Source organism: Oncorhynchus keta, chromosome 26, assembly GCF_023373465.1.
Source record: "Oncorhynchus keta strain PuntledgeMale-10-30-2019 chromosome 26, Oket_V2, whole genome shotgun sequence".
In the NCBI taxonomy this organism is placed as follows: Eukaryota; Metazoa; Chordata; class Actinopteri; order Salmoniformes; family Salmonidae; genus Oncorhynchus; species Oncorhynchus keta.
Window position 1 is genome coordinate 12,190,420 of NC_068446.1, and position 26,348 is coordinate 12,216,767.

Below are 26,348 nucleotides of genomic sequence, written 5' to 3' on the forward strand. Positions count from 1 at the left end.
CACAGACAATTAAGAAGAAGGACATTGTGACCTCTTGTGGACAATCAGAGCCTTACACCTGTTTCCAAGTACTTGTCTTATATTATCTCCCATTTATTGTCCATGTAAAAAACTTGTCTGATTAGGATGAATAATATCAGACATTACCTTTTGAATTCCATGCGCTATACATTTTGCTAGAATTTTTGCATCACAAAAGTGCAGTGTAAGGGGTCTCCATTTTTTTTATGGACAGGGTCTTTATATTTAGAACTTGGATCATGATTCAGTAATAATGAAATCAGACCTTCTTGTTGAGTAACTAATAATCTACCACGTGTGTAGGAGTGGTTAAAACATGCTAATAACGGTCCTCTGAGTGCATCAAAAAAGGTTTGGTATACTTCCACTGGTATGCCATCCAACTCTGGAGTTTTCACTGACTTAAAGGCTTTAATTGCATCAAGAAGTTCCTCCACTGTAATTTGGGCTTCACATGCGATAATTAGTTAGTTAATTTTACATAATTATTAGAAATAAATCCATACAATTATCGTTGGTTAGTGGAGATGGAGGAGACTGAAATTAAAATGTGCTTAAACTACTTGCTTCCTCTTTCAAAATATTGTTTGGTGAATCATGGGTGACTCCATCATTGTCACAAGTTTCAGTAAATTATTTTTGGGGGCATTTCTAAATAATTTGGTGCATTTTTCCCCATATTCCATCCAGTTTGCTCTATTTTTTATAATATATTTCACTTGATCTTTCTTGAATAAGTTCCTCAATTTCTTTTTGTTTTTCCTCTAACTTATTATGTGCCTCTATGGTACAGTTTTTATTGCTATCTGTCTGTACTATTAGTCCTTCCATTTGCTTTGTTAATATGGACTCTTTGGACCTAAATTGCTTTTGTTTTAGAGATGAGTGCTGAATTGCATGGCCTCTAAAGGCACATTCATACAATAAGGGGAGCTGCTGTACCTATGTTATGTCCTTTATAAATTCTTATGCCCTAGTTAAAAACAAATTATCATCCAATAGGCTGATTCAATTTCCAATATCCTTGCGTACGTGGAAATTCTGTAAGAGTAATATATGTTGGTATGATGGTCTGACCACATTCTGTCCCCTATCAACACATTTTAAACTAGTCAAAGTGACTAGCTAGGATTTTAGTTTAGTTTAGTTTATTTTATTTTTACAGGGACAGTGCACATTAATCAACGTTTCAGTAAAAGTGCCGGTTTTAGCCAGCCGGCTAATTTTCAACCGCAGTCCCTGGGCAGGTTATTAAAAACAATTACAATATAGACAATAGCACCATAGACATAGCAACATAGGACAAGCAAGACATAGCATACAGACAGAGAAACATAGAACAAAAAGCAGCAAGACAAAATTCATAAAAGCAACAAAGTGTTTCCATACCTCACAAGCCACAGACAACATGGAAAGCGGCAACACACAGCTAGGGACCATGTTCACAAATCTGATTGACCTTTAGCCATGTCTTCAAGCATTTTGTGAAAGTGTGATATGTGGTGCAGTTATGTGTGTCTGATGGCAGTGTATTCCAGACATGGGAAGCTCTCACAGAGAATGCAGATTTACTAAAGGTGCTTTTCCTTAGGGGAACTATACAGTCACCTCTCATGGCAGACCTTGTGGATCTGCTGCCATATGTCTGGGTTTTCTGTTTAACAAAAATATTGAGTGGAGGGAGCCAGGCCATTAAGGATCTTGAATACAAGACATGCGTCGGTGTATTGCACAAGATTTTCCCAACTCAAGAGCTCATGTTTTCTAAGGATGTGACAATGATGATGGCTATTGGGCTTCCTATCAAGCACTTTGAGAGCCTGTTTGTAGACAGACTGAATAGGTTTTAATGTTGTACAGAAAGCTTGGACCCAACTAGTCAAGCAGTATGTTAAGTGGGGGAGTATCATAGATTTGAAGTATAGTTTTGCTACCTCTGTAGTCAAACAATTTCGTATAAATCGGAAATTAGCTAGATTGAATTTAGTTATTTGAATGACCTTTTTCACATGCTTTTAAAAAGAGAGGTTGGAATCAAGTATGATGCCAAGGTTTTTGAGCCTCTGCTATGTATATCTCACTAGGCCTGGATATTTAAGCCTCCATTTAAAGTGCATTCGGAAAGTATTCAGACCCCTTGACTTTTTACACATTTTATTACGTTACAGCCTTATTCTAAAATTGATGAAATAATGTTCCTCATCAATCTACACACAACACCCCATAATGACAAAGCAAAAACAGTTTTTAGAATTTTTGCTAATGTATAATTTATTTTTATTTTTAAATACCTTACTTACATAAGTATTCAGACCCTTGCTATGAGACTTGAAATTGAGCTCAATTGCATCCTGTTTCCATTGATCATCCTTGAAATGTTTCTAAAACTTGATTTGAGTCCACCTGTGGTACATTCAATTGATTGGACATGATTTGGAAAGGCAGACACCTGTCTACAGTTGACAGTGCATGTCAGAGCAAAAACCAAGCCATGAAGTCCCAGGGCCCCCGAGACACCGGGACCCAAACTTCGAAAAGAGCACACCGTGCCACCCACAGAACAGAAGCAGATCAACCGCCAAAAGCATTTCCAACGCCCTCACCTCGATTTGTATTATGAACTCAGCAAAAAAAGAAATATCCTCTCACTGTCAACTGCGTTTATTTTCAGCAAACTTAACATGTTTAAATGTTTGTATGAACATAAGATTCAACAACTGAGACATAAACTGAGCAAGTTCCACAGACATGTGACATAAATGGAATAATGTGTTCCTGAACAAAGGGGGGTCAAAATCAAAAGTAACAGTCAGTATCTGGTGTGGCCACCAGCTGCATTAAGTACTGCAATGCATCTCCTCCTCATGGACTGCACCAGATTTGCTAGTTCTTGCTGTGAGATGTTACCCCACTCTTTCACCAAGGCACCTGCAAGTTCCCGGACATTTCTGGGGGGAATGGTCCTAGCCCTCACCCTCCAATCCAACAGGTCCCAGACGTGCTCAATGGGATTGAGGTCCGGGCTCTTCGCTGGCCATGGCAGAACACTGACATTTACATTTACATTTAAGTCATTTAGCAGACGCTCTTATCCAGAGCACGCTCTTATCCAGAGCGACTTACATTCCTGTCTTGCAGGAAATCACGCACAGAACGAGCAGTATGGCTGGTGGCATTGTCATGCTGGAGGGTCATGTCAGGATGAGCCTGCAGGAAGGGTAACACATGAGGGAGGAGGATGTCTTCCCTGTAAAGCACAGAGTTGAGATTGCCTACAATGACAATAAGCTCAGTCCGATGATGCTGTGACACACTGCCCCAGACCATGATGGACCCTCCACCTCCAATTCGATCCCGCTCCAGAGTACAGGCCTCGGTGTAACGCACATTCCTTTGACGATGAACACGAATCCGGCTATCACCCATGTAGAGACAAAACCGCGACTCGTCAGTGAAGAGCATTTTTTGCCAGTCCTGTCTGGTCCAGTGACGGTGGGTTTGTGCCCAAACGCGACTTGTTGCCGGTGATGTCTGGTGAGGACCTGCCTTACAACAGGCCTACAAGCCCTCAGTCCAGCCTCTCTCAGCCTATTGCGGACAGTCTGTAAGCTGTTAGTGTCTTAATGAACATTCCACGGGAGAATGTTCATTAATTGTTTGTGGTTCATTGAACAAGCATTGGAAACAGTGTTTTGGGTCCCTTAGAAATGTCCTTATTTTTTAAAGAAAAACACTTTTTTTGCCCATTAAAATAACAAATTGATTAGAAATACAGTGTAGACATGGTTAACGTTGTAAATGACTATTGTAGCTGGAAATGGCAGATTTTTTTATGGAATACCTACATAGGCGTACAGAGACCCATGGTCAGCAACCATCACTCCTGTGTTCCAATGGAACGTTGTGTTAGCTAATCCAAGTTTATCATTTTAAAAGACTAGTTGATCATGAGAACCTTTTTGCAATTATGTTAGTACATCAGAAAACTGTTGTTCTGATTAAAGGAGCAATACAACTGGCCTTCTTTAGACTAGTTGAGTATCTGGAGCATCAGCATTTGTGGGTTCGATTACAGGCTCAAAATGGCCAGAAACAAATTACTTTCTATTGAAACTCGTCTATTTCTTGTGAGAAATTGCAGAGAAATTGAAGATCTCGTACAACGCTGTGTACTACTCCCTTTATAGAACAGCGCAAACTGGCTGTAACCAGAATTGAAAGAGTGGGAGGCCCCGGTGCACAACTGCACAAGAGGACAAGTACATTAGAGTGCCTAGTTTGAGAAACAGACTCCTCACATGTCCTCAACTGGCAGCTTCATTAAATAGTACCCGCAAAACACCAGCCGTGACAACCTTGTACCTAGGCAGAGTTGCAAAGAAAAAGCCATATCTCAGACAGTCCAATAAAAAGAAAAGATTAAGGTGGGCAAAAGAACAGATACTGTACAGGGGAACTCTGCCTAGATGGCCAGCATCCCGGAGTCGCCTCTTTGACACTGAGACTGGTGCTTTGCGGGTACTATTTAATGAAGCTGCCAGTTGACTTTTGAACTGTAGTGTATATATAATTATTTTTTTGCTTATCTTAATTTCCACAATTCACAAATAATATGCGTAATAATGTAGGCAGTGTCACGGCCGTTGTCGGAATGAGACCAAGGTGCAGCGTGGTGAGCGTATATTTTATTTTATTTGTTAAAATGTCGCCAACATTTAAAATTTAAAACAGAATGCCCAGAGCGACTTACAAATCATTCACCTTATGACCAAACCAAAATCTTTTAAGGGGGTGACAAAAAGTCTTAAAGAGGTGGGGTTTCAGGTGTCTCCGGAAGGTGGTGATTGACTCCGCTGTCCTGGCGTCGTGACATTTGTTCCACCATTGGGGGGCCAGAGCAGCACACAGTCAAGGAGGCTATAGACCCTATCAAAGACAACTTCCCACAATGACAGAAGGGAAAAAGGCTGCCGCAAATATGATTGCCAATCACAGACAACGATAGACAGCTGTCCCTGTTTGAGAACCTTACCCGGCCAAAACATAGAAAATAAAACAGAATGCCCACCCAAATCACACCCTGACCAAACCAAATAGACAAAAAAAGGCTCTCTAAGGTCAGGCCGTGACAGTAGTACACCCCCAAGGTGCAGACTCCGGCCGCAAAACCTGAACCTAGAGGGTCCAGATGGGCATCTATCCGCGGTGGCGGCTCTGGTGCGGGACGTAGTAGACCCCGCCCCACCTCTGGTGCGGGGACCCTCGTTGCGGGCCCCGGACTGGAGGCCGTCGCTGGGGGACTCCGGACTGGAGGCCGTCGTTGGAGCCTTCGTGCTATGGCTCTTAACTGGAGGCTTCTTGCCATGGATCATCACTGGAGGCTTCCTGCCATGGATCATCACTGGAGGCTTCGTGCCATGGATCATCACTGGAGTGAGGAGACGTATGGGCAGCCTGGTGCGTGGAGCTGCTACAGGGCTCACCAGGCTGGGGAGACACACAGCATTCCTGGTTCTGGGAGGAGGCACAGGACTCACCAGGCTGGGGAGATATACTGGAGGCTTGGTTCTTGGCGGAGGCACCGGATACACTGGGCCGTGGAGGCGCACTGGAGGTCTCGAGCTTAGAGCCTGCACAACCCGTCTTGGCTGGATGGTTATCTTCGCCCTGCAAATGCGGGGCGCTGGCACAGGACGCACTGGGCTGTGTAGACGCACCGGAGACACAGTGTGCAGAGCCATCACAGGATATCCTGGGCCGAAGAGACGCACTGGAGACCAGGCGCGCTGAGCCGGCACCATCCGTCCTGGCTGGATGCTCACCATAGCCCAGCAGATGCGGGGAGCTGGGATGTAGCGCACCGGGCTGTGATCGCGCACTGCAGACACCGTGCGCTTCACCGCATAACATGGTGCCTGACCAGTACCACACTTCTCCCCACGGTAAACACGGGGAGTTGGCTCAGGTCTATAACCTGACTCCGCCAATCTCCCTGTGTGCCACCTCAAAATATTTTTAGGGGCTGCCTCTCATACCTGCTACATTGCAGTAACTCCTGGTATCGTTGTCGTTCCTCCCTTGCTACTTCCGCCTGTTTCCATGGCAGGGTCTTGTCCCCTGCCATAACCTGCTCCCATGTCCAAGATGTCCTCCACTCGCTCTTCTTCCGGGCCCAGGATCCATGCTCCTCCTGGCCACGCTGCTTGGTCCCTTGGTGGTGGGAGGTTCTGTCACGGCCATCGTCAGAATGAGACCAAGGTGCAACGTGGTGAGCGTACATTTTCTTTTATTTGTTAAAATGTCACCAACAAAACAAGAAATACGAAAAACGACCGTGAAGCTTACAAAGGCTATAGTGCCCCTAACAAAGACCACCTCCCACAATGGCAGAAGGGAAAAGTCTGCCTAAGTATGATTCCCAATCAGAGACAACAATAGACAGCTGTCCCTGATTGAGAACCATACCTGGCCAAAACATAAAAATACAAAAACATAGAAAACAGAACATAGCATGCCCACCAAAATCACACCCTGACCAAACCAAATAGAGACATAAAAAGGCTCTCTAAGGTCAGGGCGTGACAGGCAGTTCATGCAAAGATTTGTTACCTATAAGCACTATTGCCATTACAAAGATTACATTTTTGGCAAGCAATTATTATTTTAGGAAACAATTATTGTGATTCATCCTATATTGTCCCTAACATCATAACCCCATAGCAACAGATGTGGGATACATACACACACACACGTACTTGTACACACTCGACCCCTCTCCCCCACAAACAACCACAAGCTCAGATGTTCAACAGTTGTTCCATCTCTGAGCCCAACTCAAGAAAGGCATTGATGTGTGAATAGAGTTGCAGTTGTTTGAGAAGGCATGCAGAATTTAGCAAAAAAATTAGCAAAAATATGTCAATTGTATTAATCAATGTCAAGTCCTAGCTGTTGGAGATCAGGTACACCCCGTTCCCCTGAAACACACACACGCTGGTCCCCTGTTGTGATCATTTTCCCAAGTATCTCTGTGCAGTCAGACCTTTGATTATTCCGTGTCACCAGGGCCACAGTAATTTATCCCCTCTCTGATTGTCTGAGTGTGACCCCCTCCCCATGGGTTACTGCAGCTAGTGTTGCCAGCACTGCCACTACTTGGGTGGGGGCACCCCACCCAAATCCCCACCGGCTAGGTACAAGGTTGTCAAGGTTCTCATTAACAGCTTTGATAAATTCCTTGTATATTATGCTCACCCATCAGGGGACTTTGGCTTTGTAGGCCCAACCCTGCCAGGCAGGCTCAGAATCTTGAGGGGGCGGTGCTGCTTTAGTTGGTCTCTGACCGCATTTATCTTCCTGTTTTGGCTGCGTATAGGCTACTTATGGTAGACCCATAAAATAGATAAAGACTTCTCCTTAGTGTACGGGTCACTCAGATGGGTGTCTAGTTTTATAGGGTTGGGGACCGTTCCATCATGATAGGACAATAAATAACTAAACTATATTTATAATTTATTTTAAAATGTATATCCCATATCTGTACAAAATTGAAAGCTCTCTCTCACAACCCCTGCTCAAATACACATGGGATCTGGTATTCGCATCCATTCTTTTTTCAAACCTTAACTCCACACTTTTCCAAACACAAAAACACACACCCCACCTTCCATCACAATACACATGTACATACCCACATATTGTGCTTTCTAAGTCCTCTGTTTGCTGTGTTTTTATCCCTACCATGTTGATTCTGAGTAACTTTGTTGTTCCAGTTCCTTATATTTGAAGATGTATTATTTCGATAATGATCCTATCTTATCTATTTATACAATTTTATAAATTGAAAGTTGAATACTAATCATTTTACAACATTCCCTGTCTTGATTGTTATAGTGTACTATTTTATTGTTTTCATATATATTTATTTATTTTTTAAATATATATTTTTTAAATCCTCACCATGGATATTACTGAGTGTTCCATTATTCGACTCCTCCATGGCAACTTTGTAATATTTAGAGTAGCCATGGTGTAGTTTTGGTGTCTCGGAAACATTTGGGTATCAATATACAGTTTATCGACTATGAGAGCTATACATTTTCCCTTTAGTCTATTCTGCTTGAAGAGTGGGTAGAGAACTTTTCGCCGTTCTGCAATTTCCTTCGGGAACTGATCATTCATGCTTATTTTAGTGCCAGTGAGTATTTTACCCAGGCTTTTAACCATTATTTTATCTTTAAAGAATGCAAATTTGGCAACGATTGGGCGCTCATATCTCTGTCCTCTCTGTCCTAAACGGTGTACATGTTCGAGTTGGATTTTATCGACAACATCACCTAGGATTTGTAGTGAAGTAATAAATAATTAACTCGCCGCGATTTCCGCTTTTTTCTTCTTCGATACCAGTAAGTACCAGATTTGATCTCATAGATCTAGTCTATATGTCAAGTAAGGCTTCTCTCGAAAATATGTTTTCCTTTTTAAGTTCATTAACGTCCGTTTCCATCCATGAATCAAATGGCAACACAGACTTTTTGCATTGTTTATTTTCTATGCATAGTCACTTTACCCGAACCTACATCTTCTCAATTACCTCGACTAACCTGCACATAAACCTGTATATAGCCTCGTTATTGTTATTTTATTGTGCCAACAATGCCAAGGGTGTGCAAAGCTGTCATCAAGGTAAAGATGAAAGGGTGGCTGTTTGAAGAATCTGAAATATAAAATATATTTTGATTTGTTTAACACTTTTTTTTATACTATATGATTCCATATGTGTTATTTATTATCTTTGATGTCTTCACTATTATTCTACAATGTGGCAAATAGTAAAAATAAAGAAAAACCCTTGAATGAGTATGTGTTCTAAAATGTTTGACCGGTAGTGTACATGTTAGTAGAGTTAAAGTAGATAATAAACGGGGGGTAGCCATTTGATTAGCTGTTCAGGAGTCTTGTGGCTCAAGGGTAATAGCTGTTCCAAGAAGCCTTTTGGACCTAGACTTGGCGCTCCGGTACCTCTTGCCGTGCGCAAGCAGAGAGTACAGTATATGATTAGAGTGGCTGGAGTCTTTGAACATTTTTCGGGCCTTCTTCTGTTAGGATTGAGTAAATTCAAATCTGGTATCAGGATAAATATAACAATGAGTCACCGATTTTATACTATGTATTTTTTTATTAGCTCGGTAATAAATGGCAAATGCAACTTTCGTATATACGGGCTCACTGTAATACCACGCAGGGCAGACTAGATAACTGACAAGACGTATGTAAAAACAGTATTCTTTATACTGTGATAGACAGTTCCAACACGTCTGTTGGCCTATCACAGTAGAGACTGGGCGTGGTTTAAACTTGCTCAGCCTATTGCAGGCGCTCAGGCGGGTCCCCGCCTCTTGGCGCTTCTGTTGACAGATGTGAAGAACATCCAGGCTCTCATGCTCCATACAGTTATCTCGCACCTGGCTCCTGTTATCTAACAAAAGACCGCTTGTTCTCACAACACCAAGCTCTGAATGTGCCACCCCTAAAACTCATTGCACAGTTCCTGTCTTTTTTCCATCATGAGAAAGGCCCATGGCCCTGAAGCTTTTAACAATGTTTCAAGTCAGCTATGTTGCATAACACATACATACATCCACACAAGCCAACAGCAGATAATATTCAATCATATATATGGTAATGGCTATAATGTAAAACACAGGATCCAACACTTCTGACACCGCCAGGTATAGAGATCCTGGATGGCAGGAAGCTTGGTCCCGTGATGCACTGGGCCGTACGCACTACCCTCTGTAGAGCCTTGCGGTCAGAGGCCGAGCAGTTGCCATACCAGGCAGTGAAGCAACTAGTCAGGATGCTCTCGATGGTGCTGCTGTACAACTTTTTGAGGATCTGAGGACACATGCCAAATCTTTTCAGTCTCCTGATACATCTCATTATTGTAATCTTTTTTGAATAATCACTGAGGGTTTTTGATATCAACGACCTGTATTTAATGGAGAGAGATGCTATGCTACTAGCCTCATACCATGAATATGCATATCCATCTCGAGACCATTCCGATTTTTCACAAAGTTGCCGGGATGTTACGTGTCCTATTTATATCAGTACATTCGTAACAACGTAAACAGTATGAAACATCTATTCAATCAAATAAACCTCACGTAGCAAATAAGCCATATTTCAACACTTTCATTGACCTCCATACAGAAAGTCTTTGCTTGATCGGCGAAACAACGAAAAATCGCCATCTGCTGGAGGGAGACAGATTTTCCGCGGAGTTGGGCCTCTCTCTCTTCCCCATCCTCTCTGTGGAAACCAGGTCTCACGTAAATTAGCCCGAAGCTTCGTGAAACATTAGAGGAACTGTCGCGACAGTGTTGTCGCTTTACGTCATCCCGCCATTTTAAGTTGAGGACAAATATTTTTCCCTGGCAAGAAGCTAATCAAGCTGAAGCTCAAGTATATTCAACTGTGGGGAAACATCTTGCGTGGAACAATTAGAGTGCACGCTCTTATTCCACGTTGCCTGATTCGGGCTCTCTGAGTTTTAAAGGGATTGAATGAAGAGTTAAGGTGAGTGGGCCATAAATGTGTAGTGTCCCTGAGTGGAGGCACGAGGCCTACGCTGGACAGTGGTTAGCGTTTTGGTAGATATAACGTTACATATTCCAGTTTAGTTAACCGAACTAGACATATTAAAATGTATCACATTTGCACCATATTTTATTTTAGGTATCTGGTCTTTCTGTAATTAACTAGCTTAAAGCTTTGGTGGATTGGCTAAGGTCCATTGTTTGACTGCGTTGTTAGCCTCAGTTAGCCCACTGAGGTGTCTCGTCGGAAGCCAGACTAATCTAATCAAATTGTATTGGTCACACACACATTCGCAATAACATTTGCTAACCATGTAACGAAATGCTTGTTCTAAAGGCGTCCTTATCCGGAACAGTTGGTGCATATATTACGGAATTTTGTGAAATTTTTGTTCGTTTTAGTCTTGAAGGACTCTCCCCGCCTCCCTGCGCTATGTACACGCAGAGATTAATGGATGCTTGAGAGGGGGGGGCTGACAATACTTTTTTGCCCCACTTATGTATGTGTGTGTATATATATAAATAAAATTGGCAGATTAATCGGTATCGGCTTTTTTTGGTCTTCCAATAATAGGTATCGGCATTGAAAAATCATAATCGGTCGACCTCTAATCAGTGTAGTTGATGACCATGGCTCTAAATGCAAGAAATCCTACTCACTCGGGCTCCCAGTCGACTCTCTCACCCTCGGGCTATTCTCTGCTCTATTCGCTGCCTCAACATAGGCTGCTTTTTGCACCACTCGAACTCTGGCAATCTCAACCTGTCTCTCGGGCACTTTTGATCCCCAAGTGCATGGGCACCCCCACAGTGCTTTCTCTATCCTAACTGTACACTCCCTCTGACTATGCCCTCCTGTACATTTCTCATATTGTGCAATCTCCATTTTATACACTGCTGCAACATGTCCAAATTGTAACTGACTTCAGTGGGCAAATGCACCCTTTCGATGGCCACTGGCATGCTGGAGAAGTGTGCCCTTCATGGATTAATCCCTGTTTCAACTGTAATGGGCAGATTGCAGACAGCATGTGTGGGTGAGCGGTTCGACAACGTTGTGAATAGGGTGCCCCATGATAGCGGTGGGTTTATGGTACGAGCTGGCATTCGCTACGGACAACTAACACAATTGCATTTTATCGATGGCAATTTGAATGCACAGAGATACAGTAATGAGATGTGATGTGATGAGAGTCCCATTGTCGAAACATGAAGTGATGGATGAATGGCACGACATGATAATGCACGGCCCCATGTCGCAAGGATCTGTAAGCAATTCCAGGAAGCTGGAATCGCACAGCCATTGAGGAGTGGGACAATATTCCACAGGCCACAATCAACTGCACTGCATGAGGCAAATGGTCATGCCAGATACTGACTGGTTTTCTGATCCACACCCTTTTTTGCGTGGTATCGCTAACATCTACATCTGTATTTCCTTAATATGAACTGTAACTCAGTAAAATCTTAAGTTGTTGCATTTTTATTTTTGTGGTGTATCAGCCTAAAGCATTCACTATTTCTGCTAGCTATCCTTGTAACTGTTTTTGGGGGAGAAATCTCATGTTGGCGAGTTAACGTTAACCTGTGTCTTAGCGGCCTTCATTTTCCTTGAAAATGGGAAGATTTGAGCATTTTTTTTGGCAACATTGATCAGTGTTCGACACTAGCTTCGAAGCTAGTTCCACACATCAAAATAAGATGTTGCCTTACCTTGCTATCTACATGGAAATAATTTAGCTAGCTTTGCAGAAGAAATTGAGCTGCACATGGTTATCGCAATGGTCTTCCAAGCCTTTGTGGCTCTGTCCACACTGCCTAATGACAACACTGAGGCAACCAACTCCATGTCTGCATATTAAAATCAAATCTAATTTTATTTGTCACACACACATGGTTAGCAGATGTTAATGCGAGTGTAGCGAAATGCTTGTGCTTCTAGTTCCGACAATGCAGTAATAACCAACAAGTAATCTAGCTAACAATTCCAAAACTACTACCTTATAGACACAAGTGTAAGGAGATAAAGAATATGTACATAAAGATATATGAATGAGTGATGGTACAGAGCGGCATAGGCAAGATACAGTAGATGGTATTGAGTGCAGTATATACATATGAGATAAACAAAGTAGCATAGTTAAAATGGCTAGTGATACATGTATTACATAAGGATGATATAGAGTACAGTATATACGTATACATATGAGTTAAATAATGTATGTAAACATTATATTAGGTAGCATTATTAGTTACTATGTAGTTTGTAAACTAAACATGTATTTTTCTTGCTGCAGGTGAAAGATGACCCAGTTTTTACCTCCCAATCTGCTGGCCCTATTTGCGCCGCGGGACCCCATACCATTTCTGACCCAGTTGGAGAAGCTTCCACATGAGAAACACCACAACCAGCCATACTGTGGCATCGCTCCCTTCATCAGGCACTTTGAGGTAAGGCAAACCTACCTAGTTCTTGTGCAATTACTCTTCATGAATGAGATGGATAGTTGGCTATTTGATTGAATGCCTTTGGCCCTCTAGCTTAACTTTTGGACTGTTTTGATAGGATCCCAGAGATGCCCCTCCCCCTACTAGGGCAGAAACTCGTGATGAGAGGTTGGAGAGAAAGGTGAGACAATTGGAAGAGGGGTTACTTTGTTTTAGACATTTTCTTTCACTTTTAGTCTCTAAAACCTCAATGCGTATCTGAATGAGATTGGATAACGAATCTTCAGTAGGTTATACTAGTACATGGCTTTAATGTACATGTACAGTACCCATTTGGGGTTTGCATCTGAGGGGCCTAGCTAACCTGTTTCTGTTTTACAGAGGAGGGAGAAGATCGAGAGGAGGCAGACGGTTGTGGAGACAGAACTGAAACTCTGTAAGTTGACATGATGAGCTTGTGACATTCATAGGATTTACTGAAAGTTGATGAAGTCATGTTGTAATATTGGCTTCTGCCTTCTAGGGGATCCACACAATGACCCCAATGCTCAGGGGGATGCCTTCAAGACCCTGTTTGTGGCTCGTGTTGTAAGTGTGCATTATACAGGCTCTTCCATGGCATCTTTACCTTCCATCCTGTTTTGGCCATTGATACTTAAACCGGGTAGTGATTAATAACAAATGAAGCACACATACACCACAATATAATGAAAGAAAATGCAGATGCTTTGTTATCGACTGGTATGAAAGACAAAGTGTGTTCTAAGGACAATTCTAAGACCAGGCTGCCAGTGAAGTCTACACCTTTTGTATTTGGCACCTGTGATCGATGTTAACTGTTATCATTGCTGCAGAATTATGACACAACGGAATCCAAGCTTCGCCGTGAGTTTGAGGTCTATGGACCCATCAAAAGGGTAAGTTTTGTCTCCCAAACCGCCCATTGGTTTTACAATACAACTTATTGGCCATTTGTTAGTGGCAGTTGGTCCTCTTGCCCCCCCCCAGCTTGTTCAGCTAGCTTTATTATAGTCGCTCTCTCTTTCAGATCTACATAGTCTACAACAAGCGGTCAGGGAAGCCCAGAGGCTACGCCTTCATAGAGTACGAGCACGAGAGAGACATGCACTGTGAGTACCACGAGAGACCAACCCCCTTTATAACCCACCTCATCTCAAATGGGAGTCTGAATGCTGGGAGGGTACGTAGGTGGGATAGTATTTGTTGAAGGACTTGTGTAAGTGAGAAATGACGAAGGCACCAGATTGTGGCAGCTTACAAATGGTTGTAATTTCACTATAGCTTTAGAAGTTGTAGCAGTTGGTGTTGCTGACTATTAGTTAACATCAGCACCTTATACTCTTGCCCAGTGTACGAGGAAGCCTCTTGACTGAATAGCACCTTTTTTATGGTGCAAACTGACTAGGCTCCGTTTTTTAAAATGTTTTTTTTCTTTCTGTACTGCACTAGCAGCTTATGCTGTCCCTGGTGTGATTTCCCATTGACGGGCCAGGATGGGTGTTGGTTTTACATTTATCCATAGGTCTAGGCCCAGTCTTAATATCTGCCAAATATATATTTTTTAAAATGTTCACACTGCTGAGGCACACTGAGCTGTTCTGCGCTGGTCTGATTATGCTGCAAGGACATGTTGAATGGAAAGTGTCCAGACTATGGTTTGGAACAATGGTATGAAAAGAGTCAGACAAGAACTAACTGGCAAGTAGGCTTGGGCGGTATCCAGATTGTCATGCTTTCATACCGACCTTGTCATACTGGGATATTCGTTAATACTGGCACTGAACCCAAGCGGTGCTGTTTTCAAAACCCACTGATACTCTAATCTGAAGGTTAGCATTACTAACAAGTACATGTAAAATTCCATAGAATGCTAAACGCATTGTGAACATTTTGTACAGTTTCTGACCTAAACTATACAAGTAACTCAAATGCTACACAGTTTGCTGCATGCACAAAACTAATATTTGCCAACAAGGCTCTTGATCCAGGAGGGGATTCTCTGCTGTTACCAAGCGAATGCTTGTTTTTTGCAAGAAGCTAACCACTTAGCTAGATGGCTAACTAGCTACTAAATTAGCCAACCAAACATAGAGGAGAACTTTTAGACTTACTGTATATAGATCACCTGGCTTATGCGGCACAACAGTGAATGACTCCCAAGGCTCCGGTCTCTCGTAGTTGTGTGCTTGTAAACAAACACCACATGACGGGACTACAGTAAGCTTCATTTTAATGTAACGGGTGAAATGAAGAACTCAATGTTTATCTCCTAACGTATTGTACAAGTTGACTGCAGGTATTTACTTAAGTAGCTACAAATGTTCAAATTTATCAAATTTCAAAGAAATTGTTTCAACAGTATGGAAAAACCATCCTTGTCTTTTTCCAAATACCCCGGTATACGGTATAACGCCCAAGCCTACTGGCAAGGGGGTTACAAATATGGATCCACAGTCCATACAAGTTGAAGGTATAACTCTGAACACAAGGGTCACCAAAATCCATCCATCCTTTTTATTTTCAGAACTTTGAGTTTAGAATGGCTATGTTATTAATTAGGGGAAACAAGGTGCTGAGTGAGGTTTGTGTGACGTCTGTCTTGTGTTTGTGGAGCATGATGACCTCTTGACTAACTCAAGAAAGGGTTTCTGTACTGCACTTGTCTGAGTGAGTGCAGTTAGTCCAGCCATGGCACTTCTATGTGGCGGTGCCATTCGGTGGGAAGATTTGGCCTATGTCTTGTATGTATAAACAACTTCTAAGCCTTGTTCTTCTGGTCACCTTGAATGCCTTTGCTTGCATTAGGTTAGGCCTGTAATGGTTAATGTTAAGTCCTCTGTGGAACGGGTGGGTTCCCTGGTTGGACCACCAACGGTAAGCTACAGGCCACCAACAGGCTAGTACCCCCCCCTCCCAACTTGTCTGGTTAACTTGGGTACCCTCCTCTCTGTGCTTTTGTGTGACACTAGGCCATTTCTATCAGCTCATATCAGTGGTCCTCCACCCTGGTCCTGGTGAGCTACCATGCCTGCTGGTATTGTCATTTATCATATTAAAATTATCAGGCAGGCGGGTGTTCCCGGTCTAAATCTGGCCTCTTAAGATTTCTACTTACTGGCTACCTTTCAGGCCGGCTACATTGCAGTCACTTGCCAGATATCACATCACCTGGGTAGGTGTTTTACATATCAGCTAATCATATAAAATAAGAATCTGATGCCTGACTGCTAGTCGGTGATGAGGCAAGTATCCACACAGAGCGACTGCAATGTAGCTGGCCTGAAACGCAGCCACTGATTAATTGCTGGAGCACTTCGGTTCATGCACCCATGGTGCAATGAACAGGCAGGGAGTAGTGTTCCCCGGGACCAGGGTCGCCCACCCTTGGTATGATGTGACTCAGGTGAGGGTTGACTTGAGGGGATGTCTATGCTGGCTCTGCAGTGTATTAATTGTTTGTTGTTCTCATTGCCACTGCAGCCGCCTATCTGTGATGGCTATTGGCCAGAGCTGGCTTGCAGATGATGATGATGATGATGATGATGGTTATGATACATCTACACCCTACTACCACAGCTCAGTATATGGTTGGTATGATGGGTTTGTATGATGGGTAAGCTTTCTTTCCACCCTCCATCCTATTTAGGGAAGAGGAGCTACGTTCAATGGGCAAAGCACATTTTTGTTTGAAGCTGCTTATGTTGCTTGAACAATATTGACATTGATAAGATGGCGCTGGTGCTTTGACCATTGAATGCACCCCCCAGGCCATTAGTCAGTTAATGGGTGCCCTATGAGTTTTCCTTTTGTGTTAAAGCCACCTCAGATGTATCCATTTTAGCACCTTTTTTTATTTTTTTATTTTTTTTTTACAAATGGACCGAAGTGCTTTTACTATTTGAGTATTTTAGTTGTCTGAAACGGGCATTTTATCAAGTTGTCTCTTGCATAATCATTAAGAAAATAGCAATATTTTGCATAACATTGCATCAAAAAGACCACACGTCCTAAACAAAATCCCCTAGCCTTGTAAGTTAAGGTCCTTTCTTGTGTGCGTTGAGCTGGCTTTAATGGAATAGGGTTACGAAGGGACTCTAAACACTTTTTCAGCAAGGCACATACTTATGCGCACATGTAGCTTTGCCCCTACTATATAACTAGGCAAGAGCAGATGCCAACAAGAGCATAGCGGTAGCTCATTCAGACATGGCAGTCATCTCACCCCCAGATCTCTTTAGCACAGCTGATAGCAAGGATCTGTTGTATACAGCTAATAGAACCAGTCTAGTGAGGAAACATGTCACCACTGTTACTAGCCTACATTTATTCTAGCCTACACCAAACACATCCAATTTTCTCTAGATACATACCTTTCTGTTATTTTTTTTGTGTTGATATGCACCGTATGTGTGCTTGTATAGTAAGATTATATTTAGGCCATGTTTTCGAGTCGTTTTTGGGGTCGAGGTAAGGCAACCCCCCCTTTGAGTAAAGTCCTGTCTGATTGGTTGAGAAGGTTATGGTTTGTGGTAAGACAAACCTGGATTGGTTAGGTTAGTGAGGGGTTGTGGTAAGGCCCCCTGGTAGTATAAACGTGTGAGATGTCATTAGTACAGTGATAATTTGCCATGATCTAGAGAGGGTTCTGGTAAGGCCCTCAGATTGGCTATGAAAGTGAGTGGTTCTGGTAAGGCCCTCTGATTGGATATAAAGAGGAAAGAGTGCCATTTCCCATTGGATCGTCTACCACAGCAGAGCAGACCAGTGTAGAGGCCAGGATGGGTCATCATGGATCTCGCCGAATTCTTCGGTCATAATAGACTGATCCCAAGACTGTCTGGGCCAAGGGAGTATATATTTGTGTGTGTTCTGAGTTTGATTCAGAAGCTGCAGCTTCTATGTGGTGGTAAATCTGGCAGGAGCCTGCCATGTTGACTTGCAACTGGAAGCCCTATGCTCTGGGAGGTTCTGAGTCCGACACTGCGCTCGTGTCCAGACGGTGGTAAGATAGTTGGTGAAAAACAAACACAGCAGCTCATAAAACTCCCACTAAGGTATGTGAACATGGTCACATTTAACATTTCCTCGTATTGAGATGACCCCTCCCCTATATCTCCCCTCTAGACCAGTATTACAAGGTCAGAGGTTGTATGTAAAGGCAACCTAATTTACTCTAGTCTCAATATACTCTGAAGCACAACATATATTGGGTAAGAAGAATGTAGCATTGCCATACAAGGTTGTGTACTCTGGCAATCTAGAGTAAATATTCAGGAACTCAAACCAATGTCACAGAATTTGTTAGTTTGGCATGGTGGGATCTTTGTGTCTATAAAATTGAATTATGTGCGAAATAGCGGTGTAAATGCCTTTTGTGCAAAATATTGATTGTAATTATAATCTTATCAAATGACTATATAATGTGTGTGTGTGTGGTCCTCCCATTACAACTTGGGGAAACCATGCAGTTTAATAGGCTACAGATAAAATATGTGTGGTGAAAAGTGCACGGTGATAAGCTTGATTTTCCTTTCCAATAAATATCGAGGGTCTTATGCTTGTGACATGATGATCGATGTTTGACTACCGTGACAAAATATTCTCTCATACATTATCTCGTGTAGTCTAGCCTATCCGTACTGTATATGCAATCTGTTTGCTAGAGCACACATGCCAATACCAGTGTAGGCACATTTGCTATTAAACGCAGGTTTGTGACCACTCAATTTACATTTTTATACAACAGCACTTAAGTGAAAAATTAAGTTGTGTGCACTACGTCGTCACGCACCTTTTTTAAAAATCCGCAACAAGTCAGTTTGGTGGGAAAATTTGCATTTACTTTGGATTTGAGAATATTTGCCAATCAAATCTGTCGCCAATTGGATGGAAACATAGCTACTGGTAGAAAATCCCCAATTCCACCTGCACTTTGCAGGTGGGTGTCTGATTTGACGCACGGTGACGCCTATTCACTGTTCCTTCTGGGTAAGAGGTTGATGTGAAAATGCGGAAATACATAAATATGGTGCGACATGAATTACTGTCATCTGATTTTAATTTCAAGTCGGCAAGCATTTTTCACAGCAGGCTCTCAAATGCACTCCACAATGAAGTACTGTCAACTGCTTGGACTACTTTGTTTACATTTTATTCATTTAGCAGACACACTTATCCAGAGTAACTTACAGGAGCCATTAGGGTTTGCTCAAGGGCACATTGACAGATTTGTCACCTAGTCTACTCGGATTTGAACCACCAACCTTTCGGTTACTAGCCCAACACTCTTAACCGTTGGCTAACCACTAGGGACACGCAGTATTCAGTAATAAAGTAATATCGGTAATGGTCTATTTATCTGCTTACCGTAGCTTTTAAATTAATGCATTTTTACAGAATCCCATGAGATTAAAGTTATGAAAGGTTGGGTATTTTCTAAATCACTGGAGCTATTTAAATTATATAGTTTCATGTAAAAATCTTTGCAATGCTACATGAGCCATTCATGTTGCACACTGTAATTTAAGGGTATACATATAAACTCAGCAAAAAAAAGAAACGTCCCTTTTTCTGGACCCTGTCTTTCAAAAGATAATTAGTAAAAATCCAAATAAATTCACAGATCTTGATTGTAAAGGGTTTAAACACTGTTTCCCATTCTTGTTCAATGAACCATAAACAATTAATGAACATGCACCTGTGGAACGGTCATTAAGACTAACAGCTTAGATGGTAGGCAATTAAGGTCACAGTTATGAGGACTTAGGACACTAAAGAGGCCTTTCTACTGCCTCTGGAAAACGGCAAAAGAAAGATGCCAAGGGTCCCTGCTCATCTGCGTGAACGTGCCTTAGGCATGCTGCAAGGAGTCATGAGGACTACAGATGTGGCCAGGGCAATAAATTGCAATGTCCGTACTGTGAGACACCCAAGACAGCACTACAGGGAGACAGGATGGACAGCTGATCGTCCTCGCAGTGGCAGACCACGTGTAACACCTGCACAGGACCGGTACATCCGGATGGCAACAACTGCCCGAGTTACACCAGGAACGCACACTCCCTCCATCAGTGCTCAGACTGTCAGCAATCGGCTGAGAGAGGCTGGACTGAGGGCTTGTAGGCCTGTTGTAGTAAGGCAGGTCCTCACTAGACATCACCGGCAACAACGTCGCCTATGGGCACAAACCCACCGTCGCTGGACCAGACGGGACTGGCAAAAAGTGCTCTTCACTGACGAGTCGTGGTTTTGTCTCACCATCCAACTCACGTGAGCATGCATGTTTTGGCCTTTTTAAATTTGTGTCTCGCACTCCAGGACTATCCTACTCTGCCTTGATGGCCTCTGTATTTAGCGACTGCAAGAGCAGAAAGAGTCTCTTAACAACAAGGAACTTTGGTCCCAATGAGGACCCAGCCGAGAAGAGATCAACATCCGACGAGCTTCTCCTTCACGTCTCTATGGATTAAAATGACAATTGGTTGGATTCGCTTTTGTCGTCGAAGGAATGAGCGTTACACTGAGGCCTGTACTCTGGAGCGGGATCGAGTTGGAGGGTCTGTCATGGTATTGGGCGGTGTGTCACAGCATCATTGCCTGCAATGACAACAAGATCAGTCCAATCTCAATGCTGTGCTTAACAGAGAAGACATCCTCCTCCCTCATGTGGTACCCTTCCTGCAGGCTCATCCTGACATTACCCTGCAGCGTGACAATGCCACCAGCCATACTGCATTTTCTGTGCGTGATTTCCTGCAAGACAGGAATGTCTGTTCTGCCATGGCCAGTGAAGAGCCCGGATCTCAATCCCATCGAGCACGAATGGGGCCTGTTGGATTGAAGGGTGAGGGCTAGGACCATTACCTACAGAGATGTTTGGGAACTTGCAGGTGCCTTGTTGGAAGAGTAGGGTAATATCTCACAGCAAAAACTGGCAAATCTGATGCAGTCCATGAGGAGGAGATGCAATACATAATGCACCAGATACCAACTGTTACGTTTGGTTTTGACCCCCGCCCTCTTGTTCAGGGACACATTATACCATTTTTGTTAGTCACATGTATGTCAAACTTTGCTGTGAGGATTTATTTTTGCTGAGTTTATAATTGATTTTCAGAATTTTTGCTTGCTTCCTTAGATGTAATATTTTAGCTTAGTTGTGTGCCAAGTCAAGACCGTTGATTGGTCTAAACTCCTCAAACTCCACTCTGGACCTCGGAAGCCTGTTCCCCTTTATCAGAGACTGTTTTAGACCTGGGACACCAGGTGTGCAATTATGAGGTAGAACAGAAAAGCAGCAGGCTCAGGACCGCGTAGGGTAACACGCTGACCAAACCGGACGCACGCATGTTGATTTTTGTACCCCCACACCAGACCTGATCAGGACACGCAGATTAAAATATCAAAACAAACTCTTAAACAATTATATTAATTTGGTGACGGGTCGAAAAGCATTAAACATTTATGGCAATTTAGCTAGCTAGCTTGCGTCTGTTAGCTAATTTGTCTTGATATATACATTGGGTTATTTTACCTGAAATGCACAAGGTCCTCTACTCCGACAATTAATCCACAGATAAAAACGGTAAACCAAATTCCTGTCTCATCTCTCCGTCCGCAGGGTTCTCTTTTACTTCTTTGGACTTTATATGGAGGTTGGCAACTAACTTTACGGTGCGTTACTACAACCGACAGGAGTGTGGACGTCAGTTCATCTTTCAATCATCCACGTGGGTACATGCTCCTAAAAACCAATGAGATGGGAGAGGCCGGACTTGCAGCGCGTTGAGCGTCAAATAAAATTTATATTTAAGAGCCTAGCCACGCAGACGCTCGAGCAGTGTGGGTGAAATGATTGAATAACATATGTGTACATTTATTTTGCAGTGCACGTGTGACGTGAGCGGTGTGGTCAGCATGTAAGAATTGCGTACCCTTGGTCTAAACTATAACCTTAGCTTCAAGGTAAAATGAGCCATTCAACAGTGAGCGGTTGACCCTCTTCAACAGTAGTGTGGTCATTACTGGACCTAAGTAAGATTTAAATTATTGGTCTCTAGTGCTCCACAGAAACCACACCTGAACAGAGCAATCATTATATGCCTAACTTCAATGTTTTGTTTTAATATATTATATGGCAAACTTGATATAATAAAATATAAGGTTTGAGATTTTAATAATAAATGCTTTCAATGGAAGTTGTCAACTTCTCCCCAATTTCGTGGTATCCAATTGGTAATAGTTAGTCTTGTCTCATCGCTGCAACTCCCGTACGGAAAGGCGAAGATCGAGAGCCATGCGTCCTCTGAAACGCAACCCAACTGCACTGCTTCTTGACACAACACACATCCAACCACCCGCACCAATGTGTCGGAGGAAACACAGTGCACCTGGCGACCTGGTCAGCGTGCACTGCGCCCGGCCAGGCACAGGAGTTGCTAGTGCGGCCAAGCCCTCCCTAACCCGGATGACGCTGGGCCAATTGTGCGTCGCCCCGTGGCAGCGACCTCCCGGACGCTGCCGGCTGCGACAGAGCCTGGGCTCGACCCAGGGTGTCTGTGGCACAGCTAGCGCTGCAATGCATCGCCCCCGGTTTTGTCAACCTTATCTGCTATACCGGCTCACTTGTGATTTTGGGCTAGAATGAATTTCTTTATTCTATCCCTCTTTAGCATTTCAAAATAAAGATTTACTGAAGTAAACAACAACATGGCACATGCTTGGCACAACAAAATACTTAAACTGTGGTGCATCTTCAAAAAGAGAGATGTGCAGGTAAATGCAGCATTTAGTGGTGGAAAAAGGTCTACTACTACATGGTCTGCCCAGAGAGCAGCCCCACACTACCTCACCTGCTCCTGGTCAGTATATTCATGCACTCTTTGTTAACCTTAACTTTAAAACCGCAGATCTCCAATTTACCCTTCTCTACCTTATTCTCACCCCCCTCCCCCAGCTGCCTACAAGCATGCAGACGGGAAGAAGATCGACGGAAGGAGAGTGCTGGTGGATGTGGAGAGAGGCCGCACTGTGAAGGGATGGCATCCCCGCAGGCTAGGTGAGGAACTGTACATGATCTCTGTGACGGTGCATAATCATCCATACTACAGTCATGCCATTTAAAATTGGTCATTTTATGAATCCTTTTTTAAATATTTTGTCAGTTTTTAAATGCTTTCATTTCCTGTCTATGATTTCGGTATTACAATGAGCCCTGTTTTCTGTCCCTAACCAGGCGGTGGTCTTGGTGGGACAAGGAGAGGTGGGGCTGACGTCAACATCAAGCACTCTGGAAGAGACGACACCTCACGTTATGATGACCACCCCCCAATTGGAGGGTGAGTACCTACACTGGGCCATTGGGGTGGTTTGCTAAGGGAGGGTTGTCACCCTATTTTTAAATAGGCCCTACCCATTAGACCTGAACAAATTGGATAATCTGAAGGCGAGATTTATTACCATATTCCCTAGTTACATCAATTTATTTTAGATCTGTGTAGAGTGTATGGGCCAGCGGTAGATTTGGGATTGGACATTTTGTTGTTTGACTGACTTGATATTTCTGTATAGAGGTTTGACAGTTGACTTATTTTTGCCCTTCTCTTCACCTCAGGGAACGTGAGCGCGAACGTGGACCTGAGCCCAGAGGGGAACGCAGAGAGCGCAGCCGTGAGCGCGAGCGGGGGGTGGAGAAAGAGCGCGGTGGCGAGAGACGGAGGTCCCGGTCCCGGGAAAGACGCAGGCGCAGCTCCCGCTCCAGGGAGAGGGGTGACAGGGGTCTGGTCCAGGCTGGGCCCGCAGAGGAGAGCGTAGGGGGTGGCAGGAGGAGAGACCGAGAGAGGGAGCGGGGGGGAGGAGGGCCAGGGGGAGACAGTCATAGCAGGGAGAGGAGCAGAGACAAAGGTGAAAGGAAGAGGAGGAGCCGCAGTCGAGAGCGCAAGCGAGACCGGGAGAGGGGCAAGGGTGGCGAAGGTGATGAGGGCTTGGTGCTAGGAGATGGTATGATAGGGGAGGGAGGAGAGAGGATCCCTGAAGAGCCTAGTGTGGGTGAGGAAGTGGCAGAGGAGCGTGGCGGGAGGGAGCGGGACAGAGACAGGGAGCGGGACCGTGACCGGAGACGCAGCCACAGGGACAAGGACCGTGAGAGGGACCGTGAGAGGCACAGGGGCGACAGGGAGAAAGACAGGGAGCATAAGAGAGACAGGGAGCGGGGTGGCGGGGAGCGCAGGGAGGACCGGCATGGCTCTCTCCTGCTACCCTCAGCCGAGCAGAACGACGTGGGTAACGGGGAGGAGGGCGATGCGCCGCCCCAGCCAGAGGAGAACAGCCAGGATGGGTTGATGATGGACCAAGAGTCTGTGCAATCGGGGGAGGGTTACGTTTCCAATGAGAACGGCTACAAGGCGGAGACCCAGGCAGAAGAGTATTAAGAGGGGCTTTGCCATCTTTACTAATTTCCTTCAAAAAAATAAATGTATCCAACACAAACCCACATACCCCTTCCCTGTTAGTGTGAAGGATATTGTAATGAGCTGCTGCCCTGTTAGAAACCACAACGGCGCAGTGTAGGCATAAGAAACAAACTGTCTGTTTTATGGGTTAAGTAGGGTTTTGTTTGTTCTGTATTTGAACCCCAAGGATGAGGTCCACACCACAATTATTTCAAACCCGTCCCTCGGTACCAAACTGAGAACGGTGCTCACTGTCCCTTAACATTCACGCTCTCCCCCAACTGGAACTTTAATCTCACATTCTGCTCTGTCAAGTACTTAATTGTCTGATTTACAATCCCTTCATGAGCGAGGCAGAGATGGTGTAGTTAGGGTGAAATATTTGTTTCTCTTTTTCTTAATCTCAGTTGGTGTATTTTTCTTTATTCAACCAGGGTATTTTTTTTTATTGGGGTTACATTTTGGTTTTATTTAACATTTCCCCCCATATGGTTTGTATGAGTCCATGATCACACAAAAGCAGTACCCTAACCTATTGTTAGATTATTTTTTTTCCTTCATAATTTTGGAGCCTTCATGTTCCTTTTACTTTAAGTACAATCCTGAGAACATCTTACTCAACTGTGGACACATGTCTACCCTCAAGAAAATGTACAGCAACCGCTAGGTTTCCATTCAATTGGCGACAGATTTTCATGCACATATTCTTGAATCTGCTTAAACATTATGCGCATGTTTCCATCCTATTGACTTGTTGCAAATAAAAGGCTGTGTGATGTAGTGCAAATTAAAAGCTTTTTGTGGTTAAATTCCCATGTATCAAAAATGAAAAACTAGTTAAATGGGTTTCATCACATTTTCAACTCCACTGATTGCGTTATAGTGAGTGTGCTCACTTTAGTATTGGCATGTGTGCTCTAACCAATAGCACGATCTGTGTGCTGTTGGCTAAGAGTGCACATATTGCCTACGTGACATGGACAATAGTTTTTTTTTTAACAACCAAGCATAGATTATCATGTCACCAGACGAAGACCCTAGATATTTATTGGTTAGTAAGCATCAAGCTAATTACCTTGCACTTTCACCACCCTGTGAAGTTCACTTATTTCAACTGTAGTTTAATGAACAGCATGCTTTCCCGACTAGTTGTTGTGGGAGGACCACATGACTCCAAGTTTACTTCAATATGATGGTTAATTGTGTCAATATTTGCGCATAAAAGCATTTCCACTGTTTTTCTAATTTTACTTACACTAGACTAAGTGGAGTATATTGTATTTTTTGTTTTGACATTTGGATAATTTACCCCAAAAATGTCTACGGCCTGTCATTACTTTGTATCTGATGTCCTTTACTCACATAAAGGTTGGTTGGATCCTGGTTATTGAAAATGTTTGTGGGAGTAAGGAAATGTGTTGCAAAGTGCATGTCCAAGAGTTGGCAAATATTGCTCATTTTTATTCTGTAAAGCAAGACTGGGGAACCCTCAATGGAATTGTTCTGATTCTCCTGAAATAAAGTTTTGTTTTTAAACATTTAGTCAGTGTCATCCTGTTCAGTAATCTAAATTACCAGGTTCATCATTGGTTGGCATCCAACCTTATGGTGCATTTACTGCCACCTACTGTACTGGAGTGTGGGCCAGCAACTGGGAGGAACTAAACCAATCGTACCTTATGTACGACGCCAGGACAGCGATCAATCACCACCTTCCGGAGACACCTGAAACCCCACCTCTTTAAGGAATACCTAGGATAGGATAAAGTAATCCTTCTCACCCCCCCCCCCCCTTAAAAGATTTAGA

The 26,348-nt window shown here is 43.4% G+C and overlaps 1 protein-coding gene across 2 annotated transcripts; it reads left to right on the plus strand.

The window, feature by feature from the left end:
* The first annotated feature begins 44 nt into the window (after positions 1–44).
* Positions 45–26,083, plus strand: LOC118358957 (U1 small nuclear ribonucleoprotein 70 kDa-like). 2 transcript variants are annotated; one of them, XM_035737006.2, is made up of 10 exons: positions 45–68; positions 12,920–13,073; positions 13,189–13,251; positions 13,452–13,506; positions 13,594–13,658; positions 13,925–13,987; positions 14,119–14,200; positions 23,047–23,148; positions 23,326–23,428; positions 23,704–26,083. In XM_035737006.2, the coding sequence occupies exons 2-10, from the start codon at positions 12,927–12,929 to the stop codon at positions 24,518–24,520; spliced, it is 1,497 nt and encodes a 498-aa protein (XP_035592899.1). In that variant the 5' UTR covers positions 45–68; positions 12,920–12,926; the 3' UTR covers positions 24,521–26,083. The 2 variants fall into 2 exon arrangements, with proteins under 2 accessions (XP_035592899.1, XP_035592898.1); XM_035737005.2 differs by lacking the exon at positions 45–68 and adding an exon at positions 10,405–10,602.
* The last annotated feature ends 265 nt before the right edge of the window (positions 26,084–26,348 follow it).

Bases quoted from the DNA above. Each gene is read 5' to 3' on its own strand.
- LOC118358957 (XM_035737006.2), top strand. From the start codon at position 12,927: ATGACCCAGTTTTTACCTCCCAATCTGCTGGCCCTATTTGCGCCGCGG. The intron at 13,252-13,451 runs GTGAGACAATTG...TCTGTTTTACAG, and splicing joins ATGAGAGGTTGGAGAGAAAG to AGGAGGGAGAAGATCGAGAG. The intron at 13,507-13,593 runs GTAAGTTGACAT...TCTGCCTTCTAG, and splicing joins GGAGACAGAACTGAAACTCT to GGGATCCACACAATGACCCC.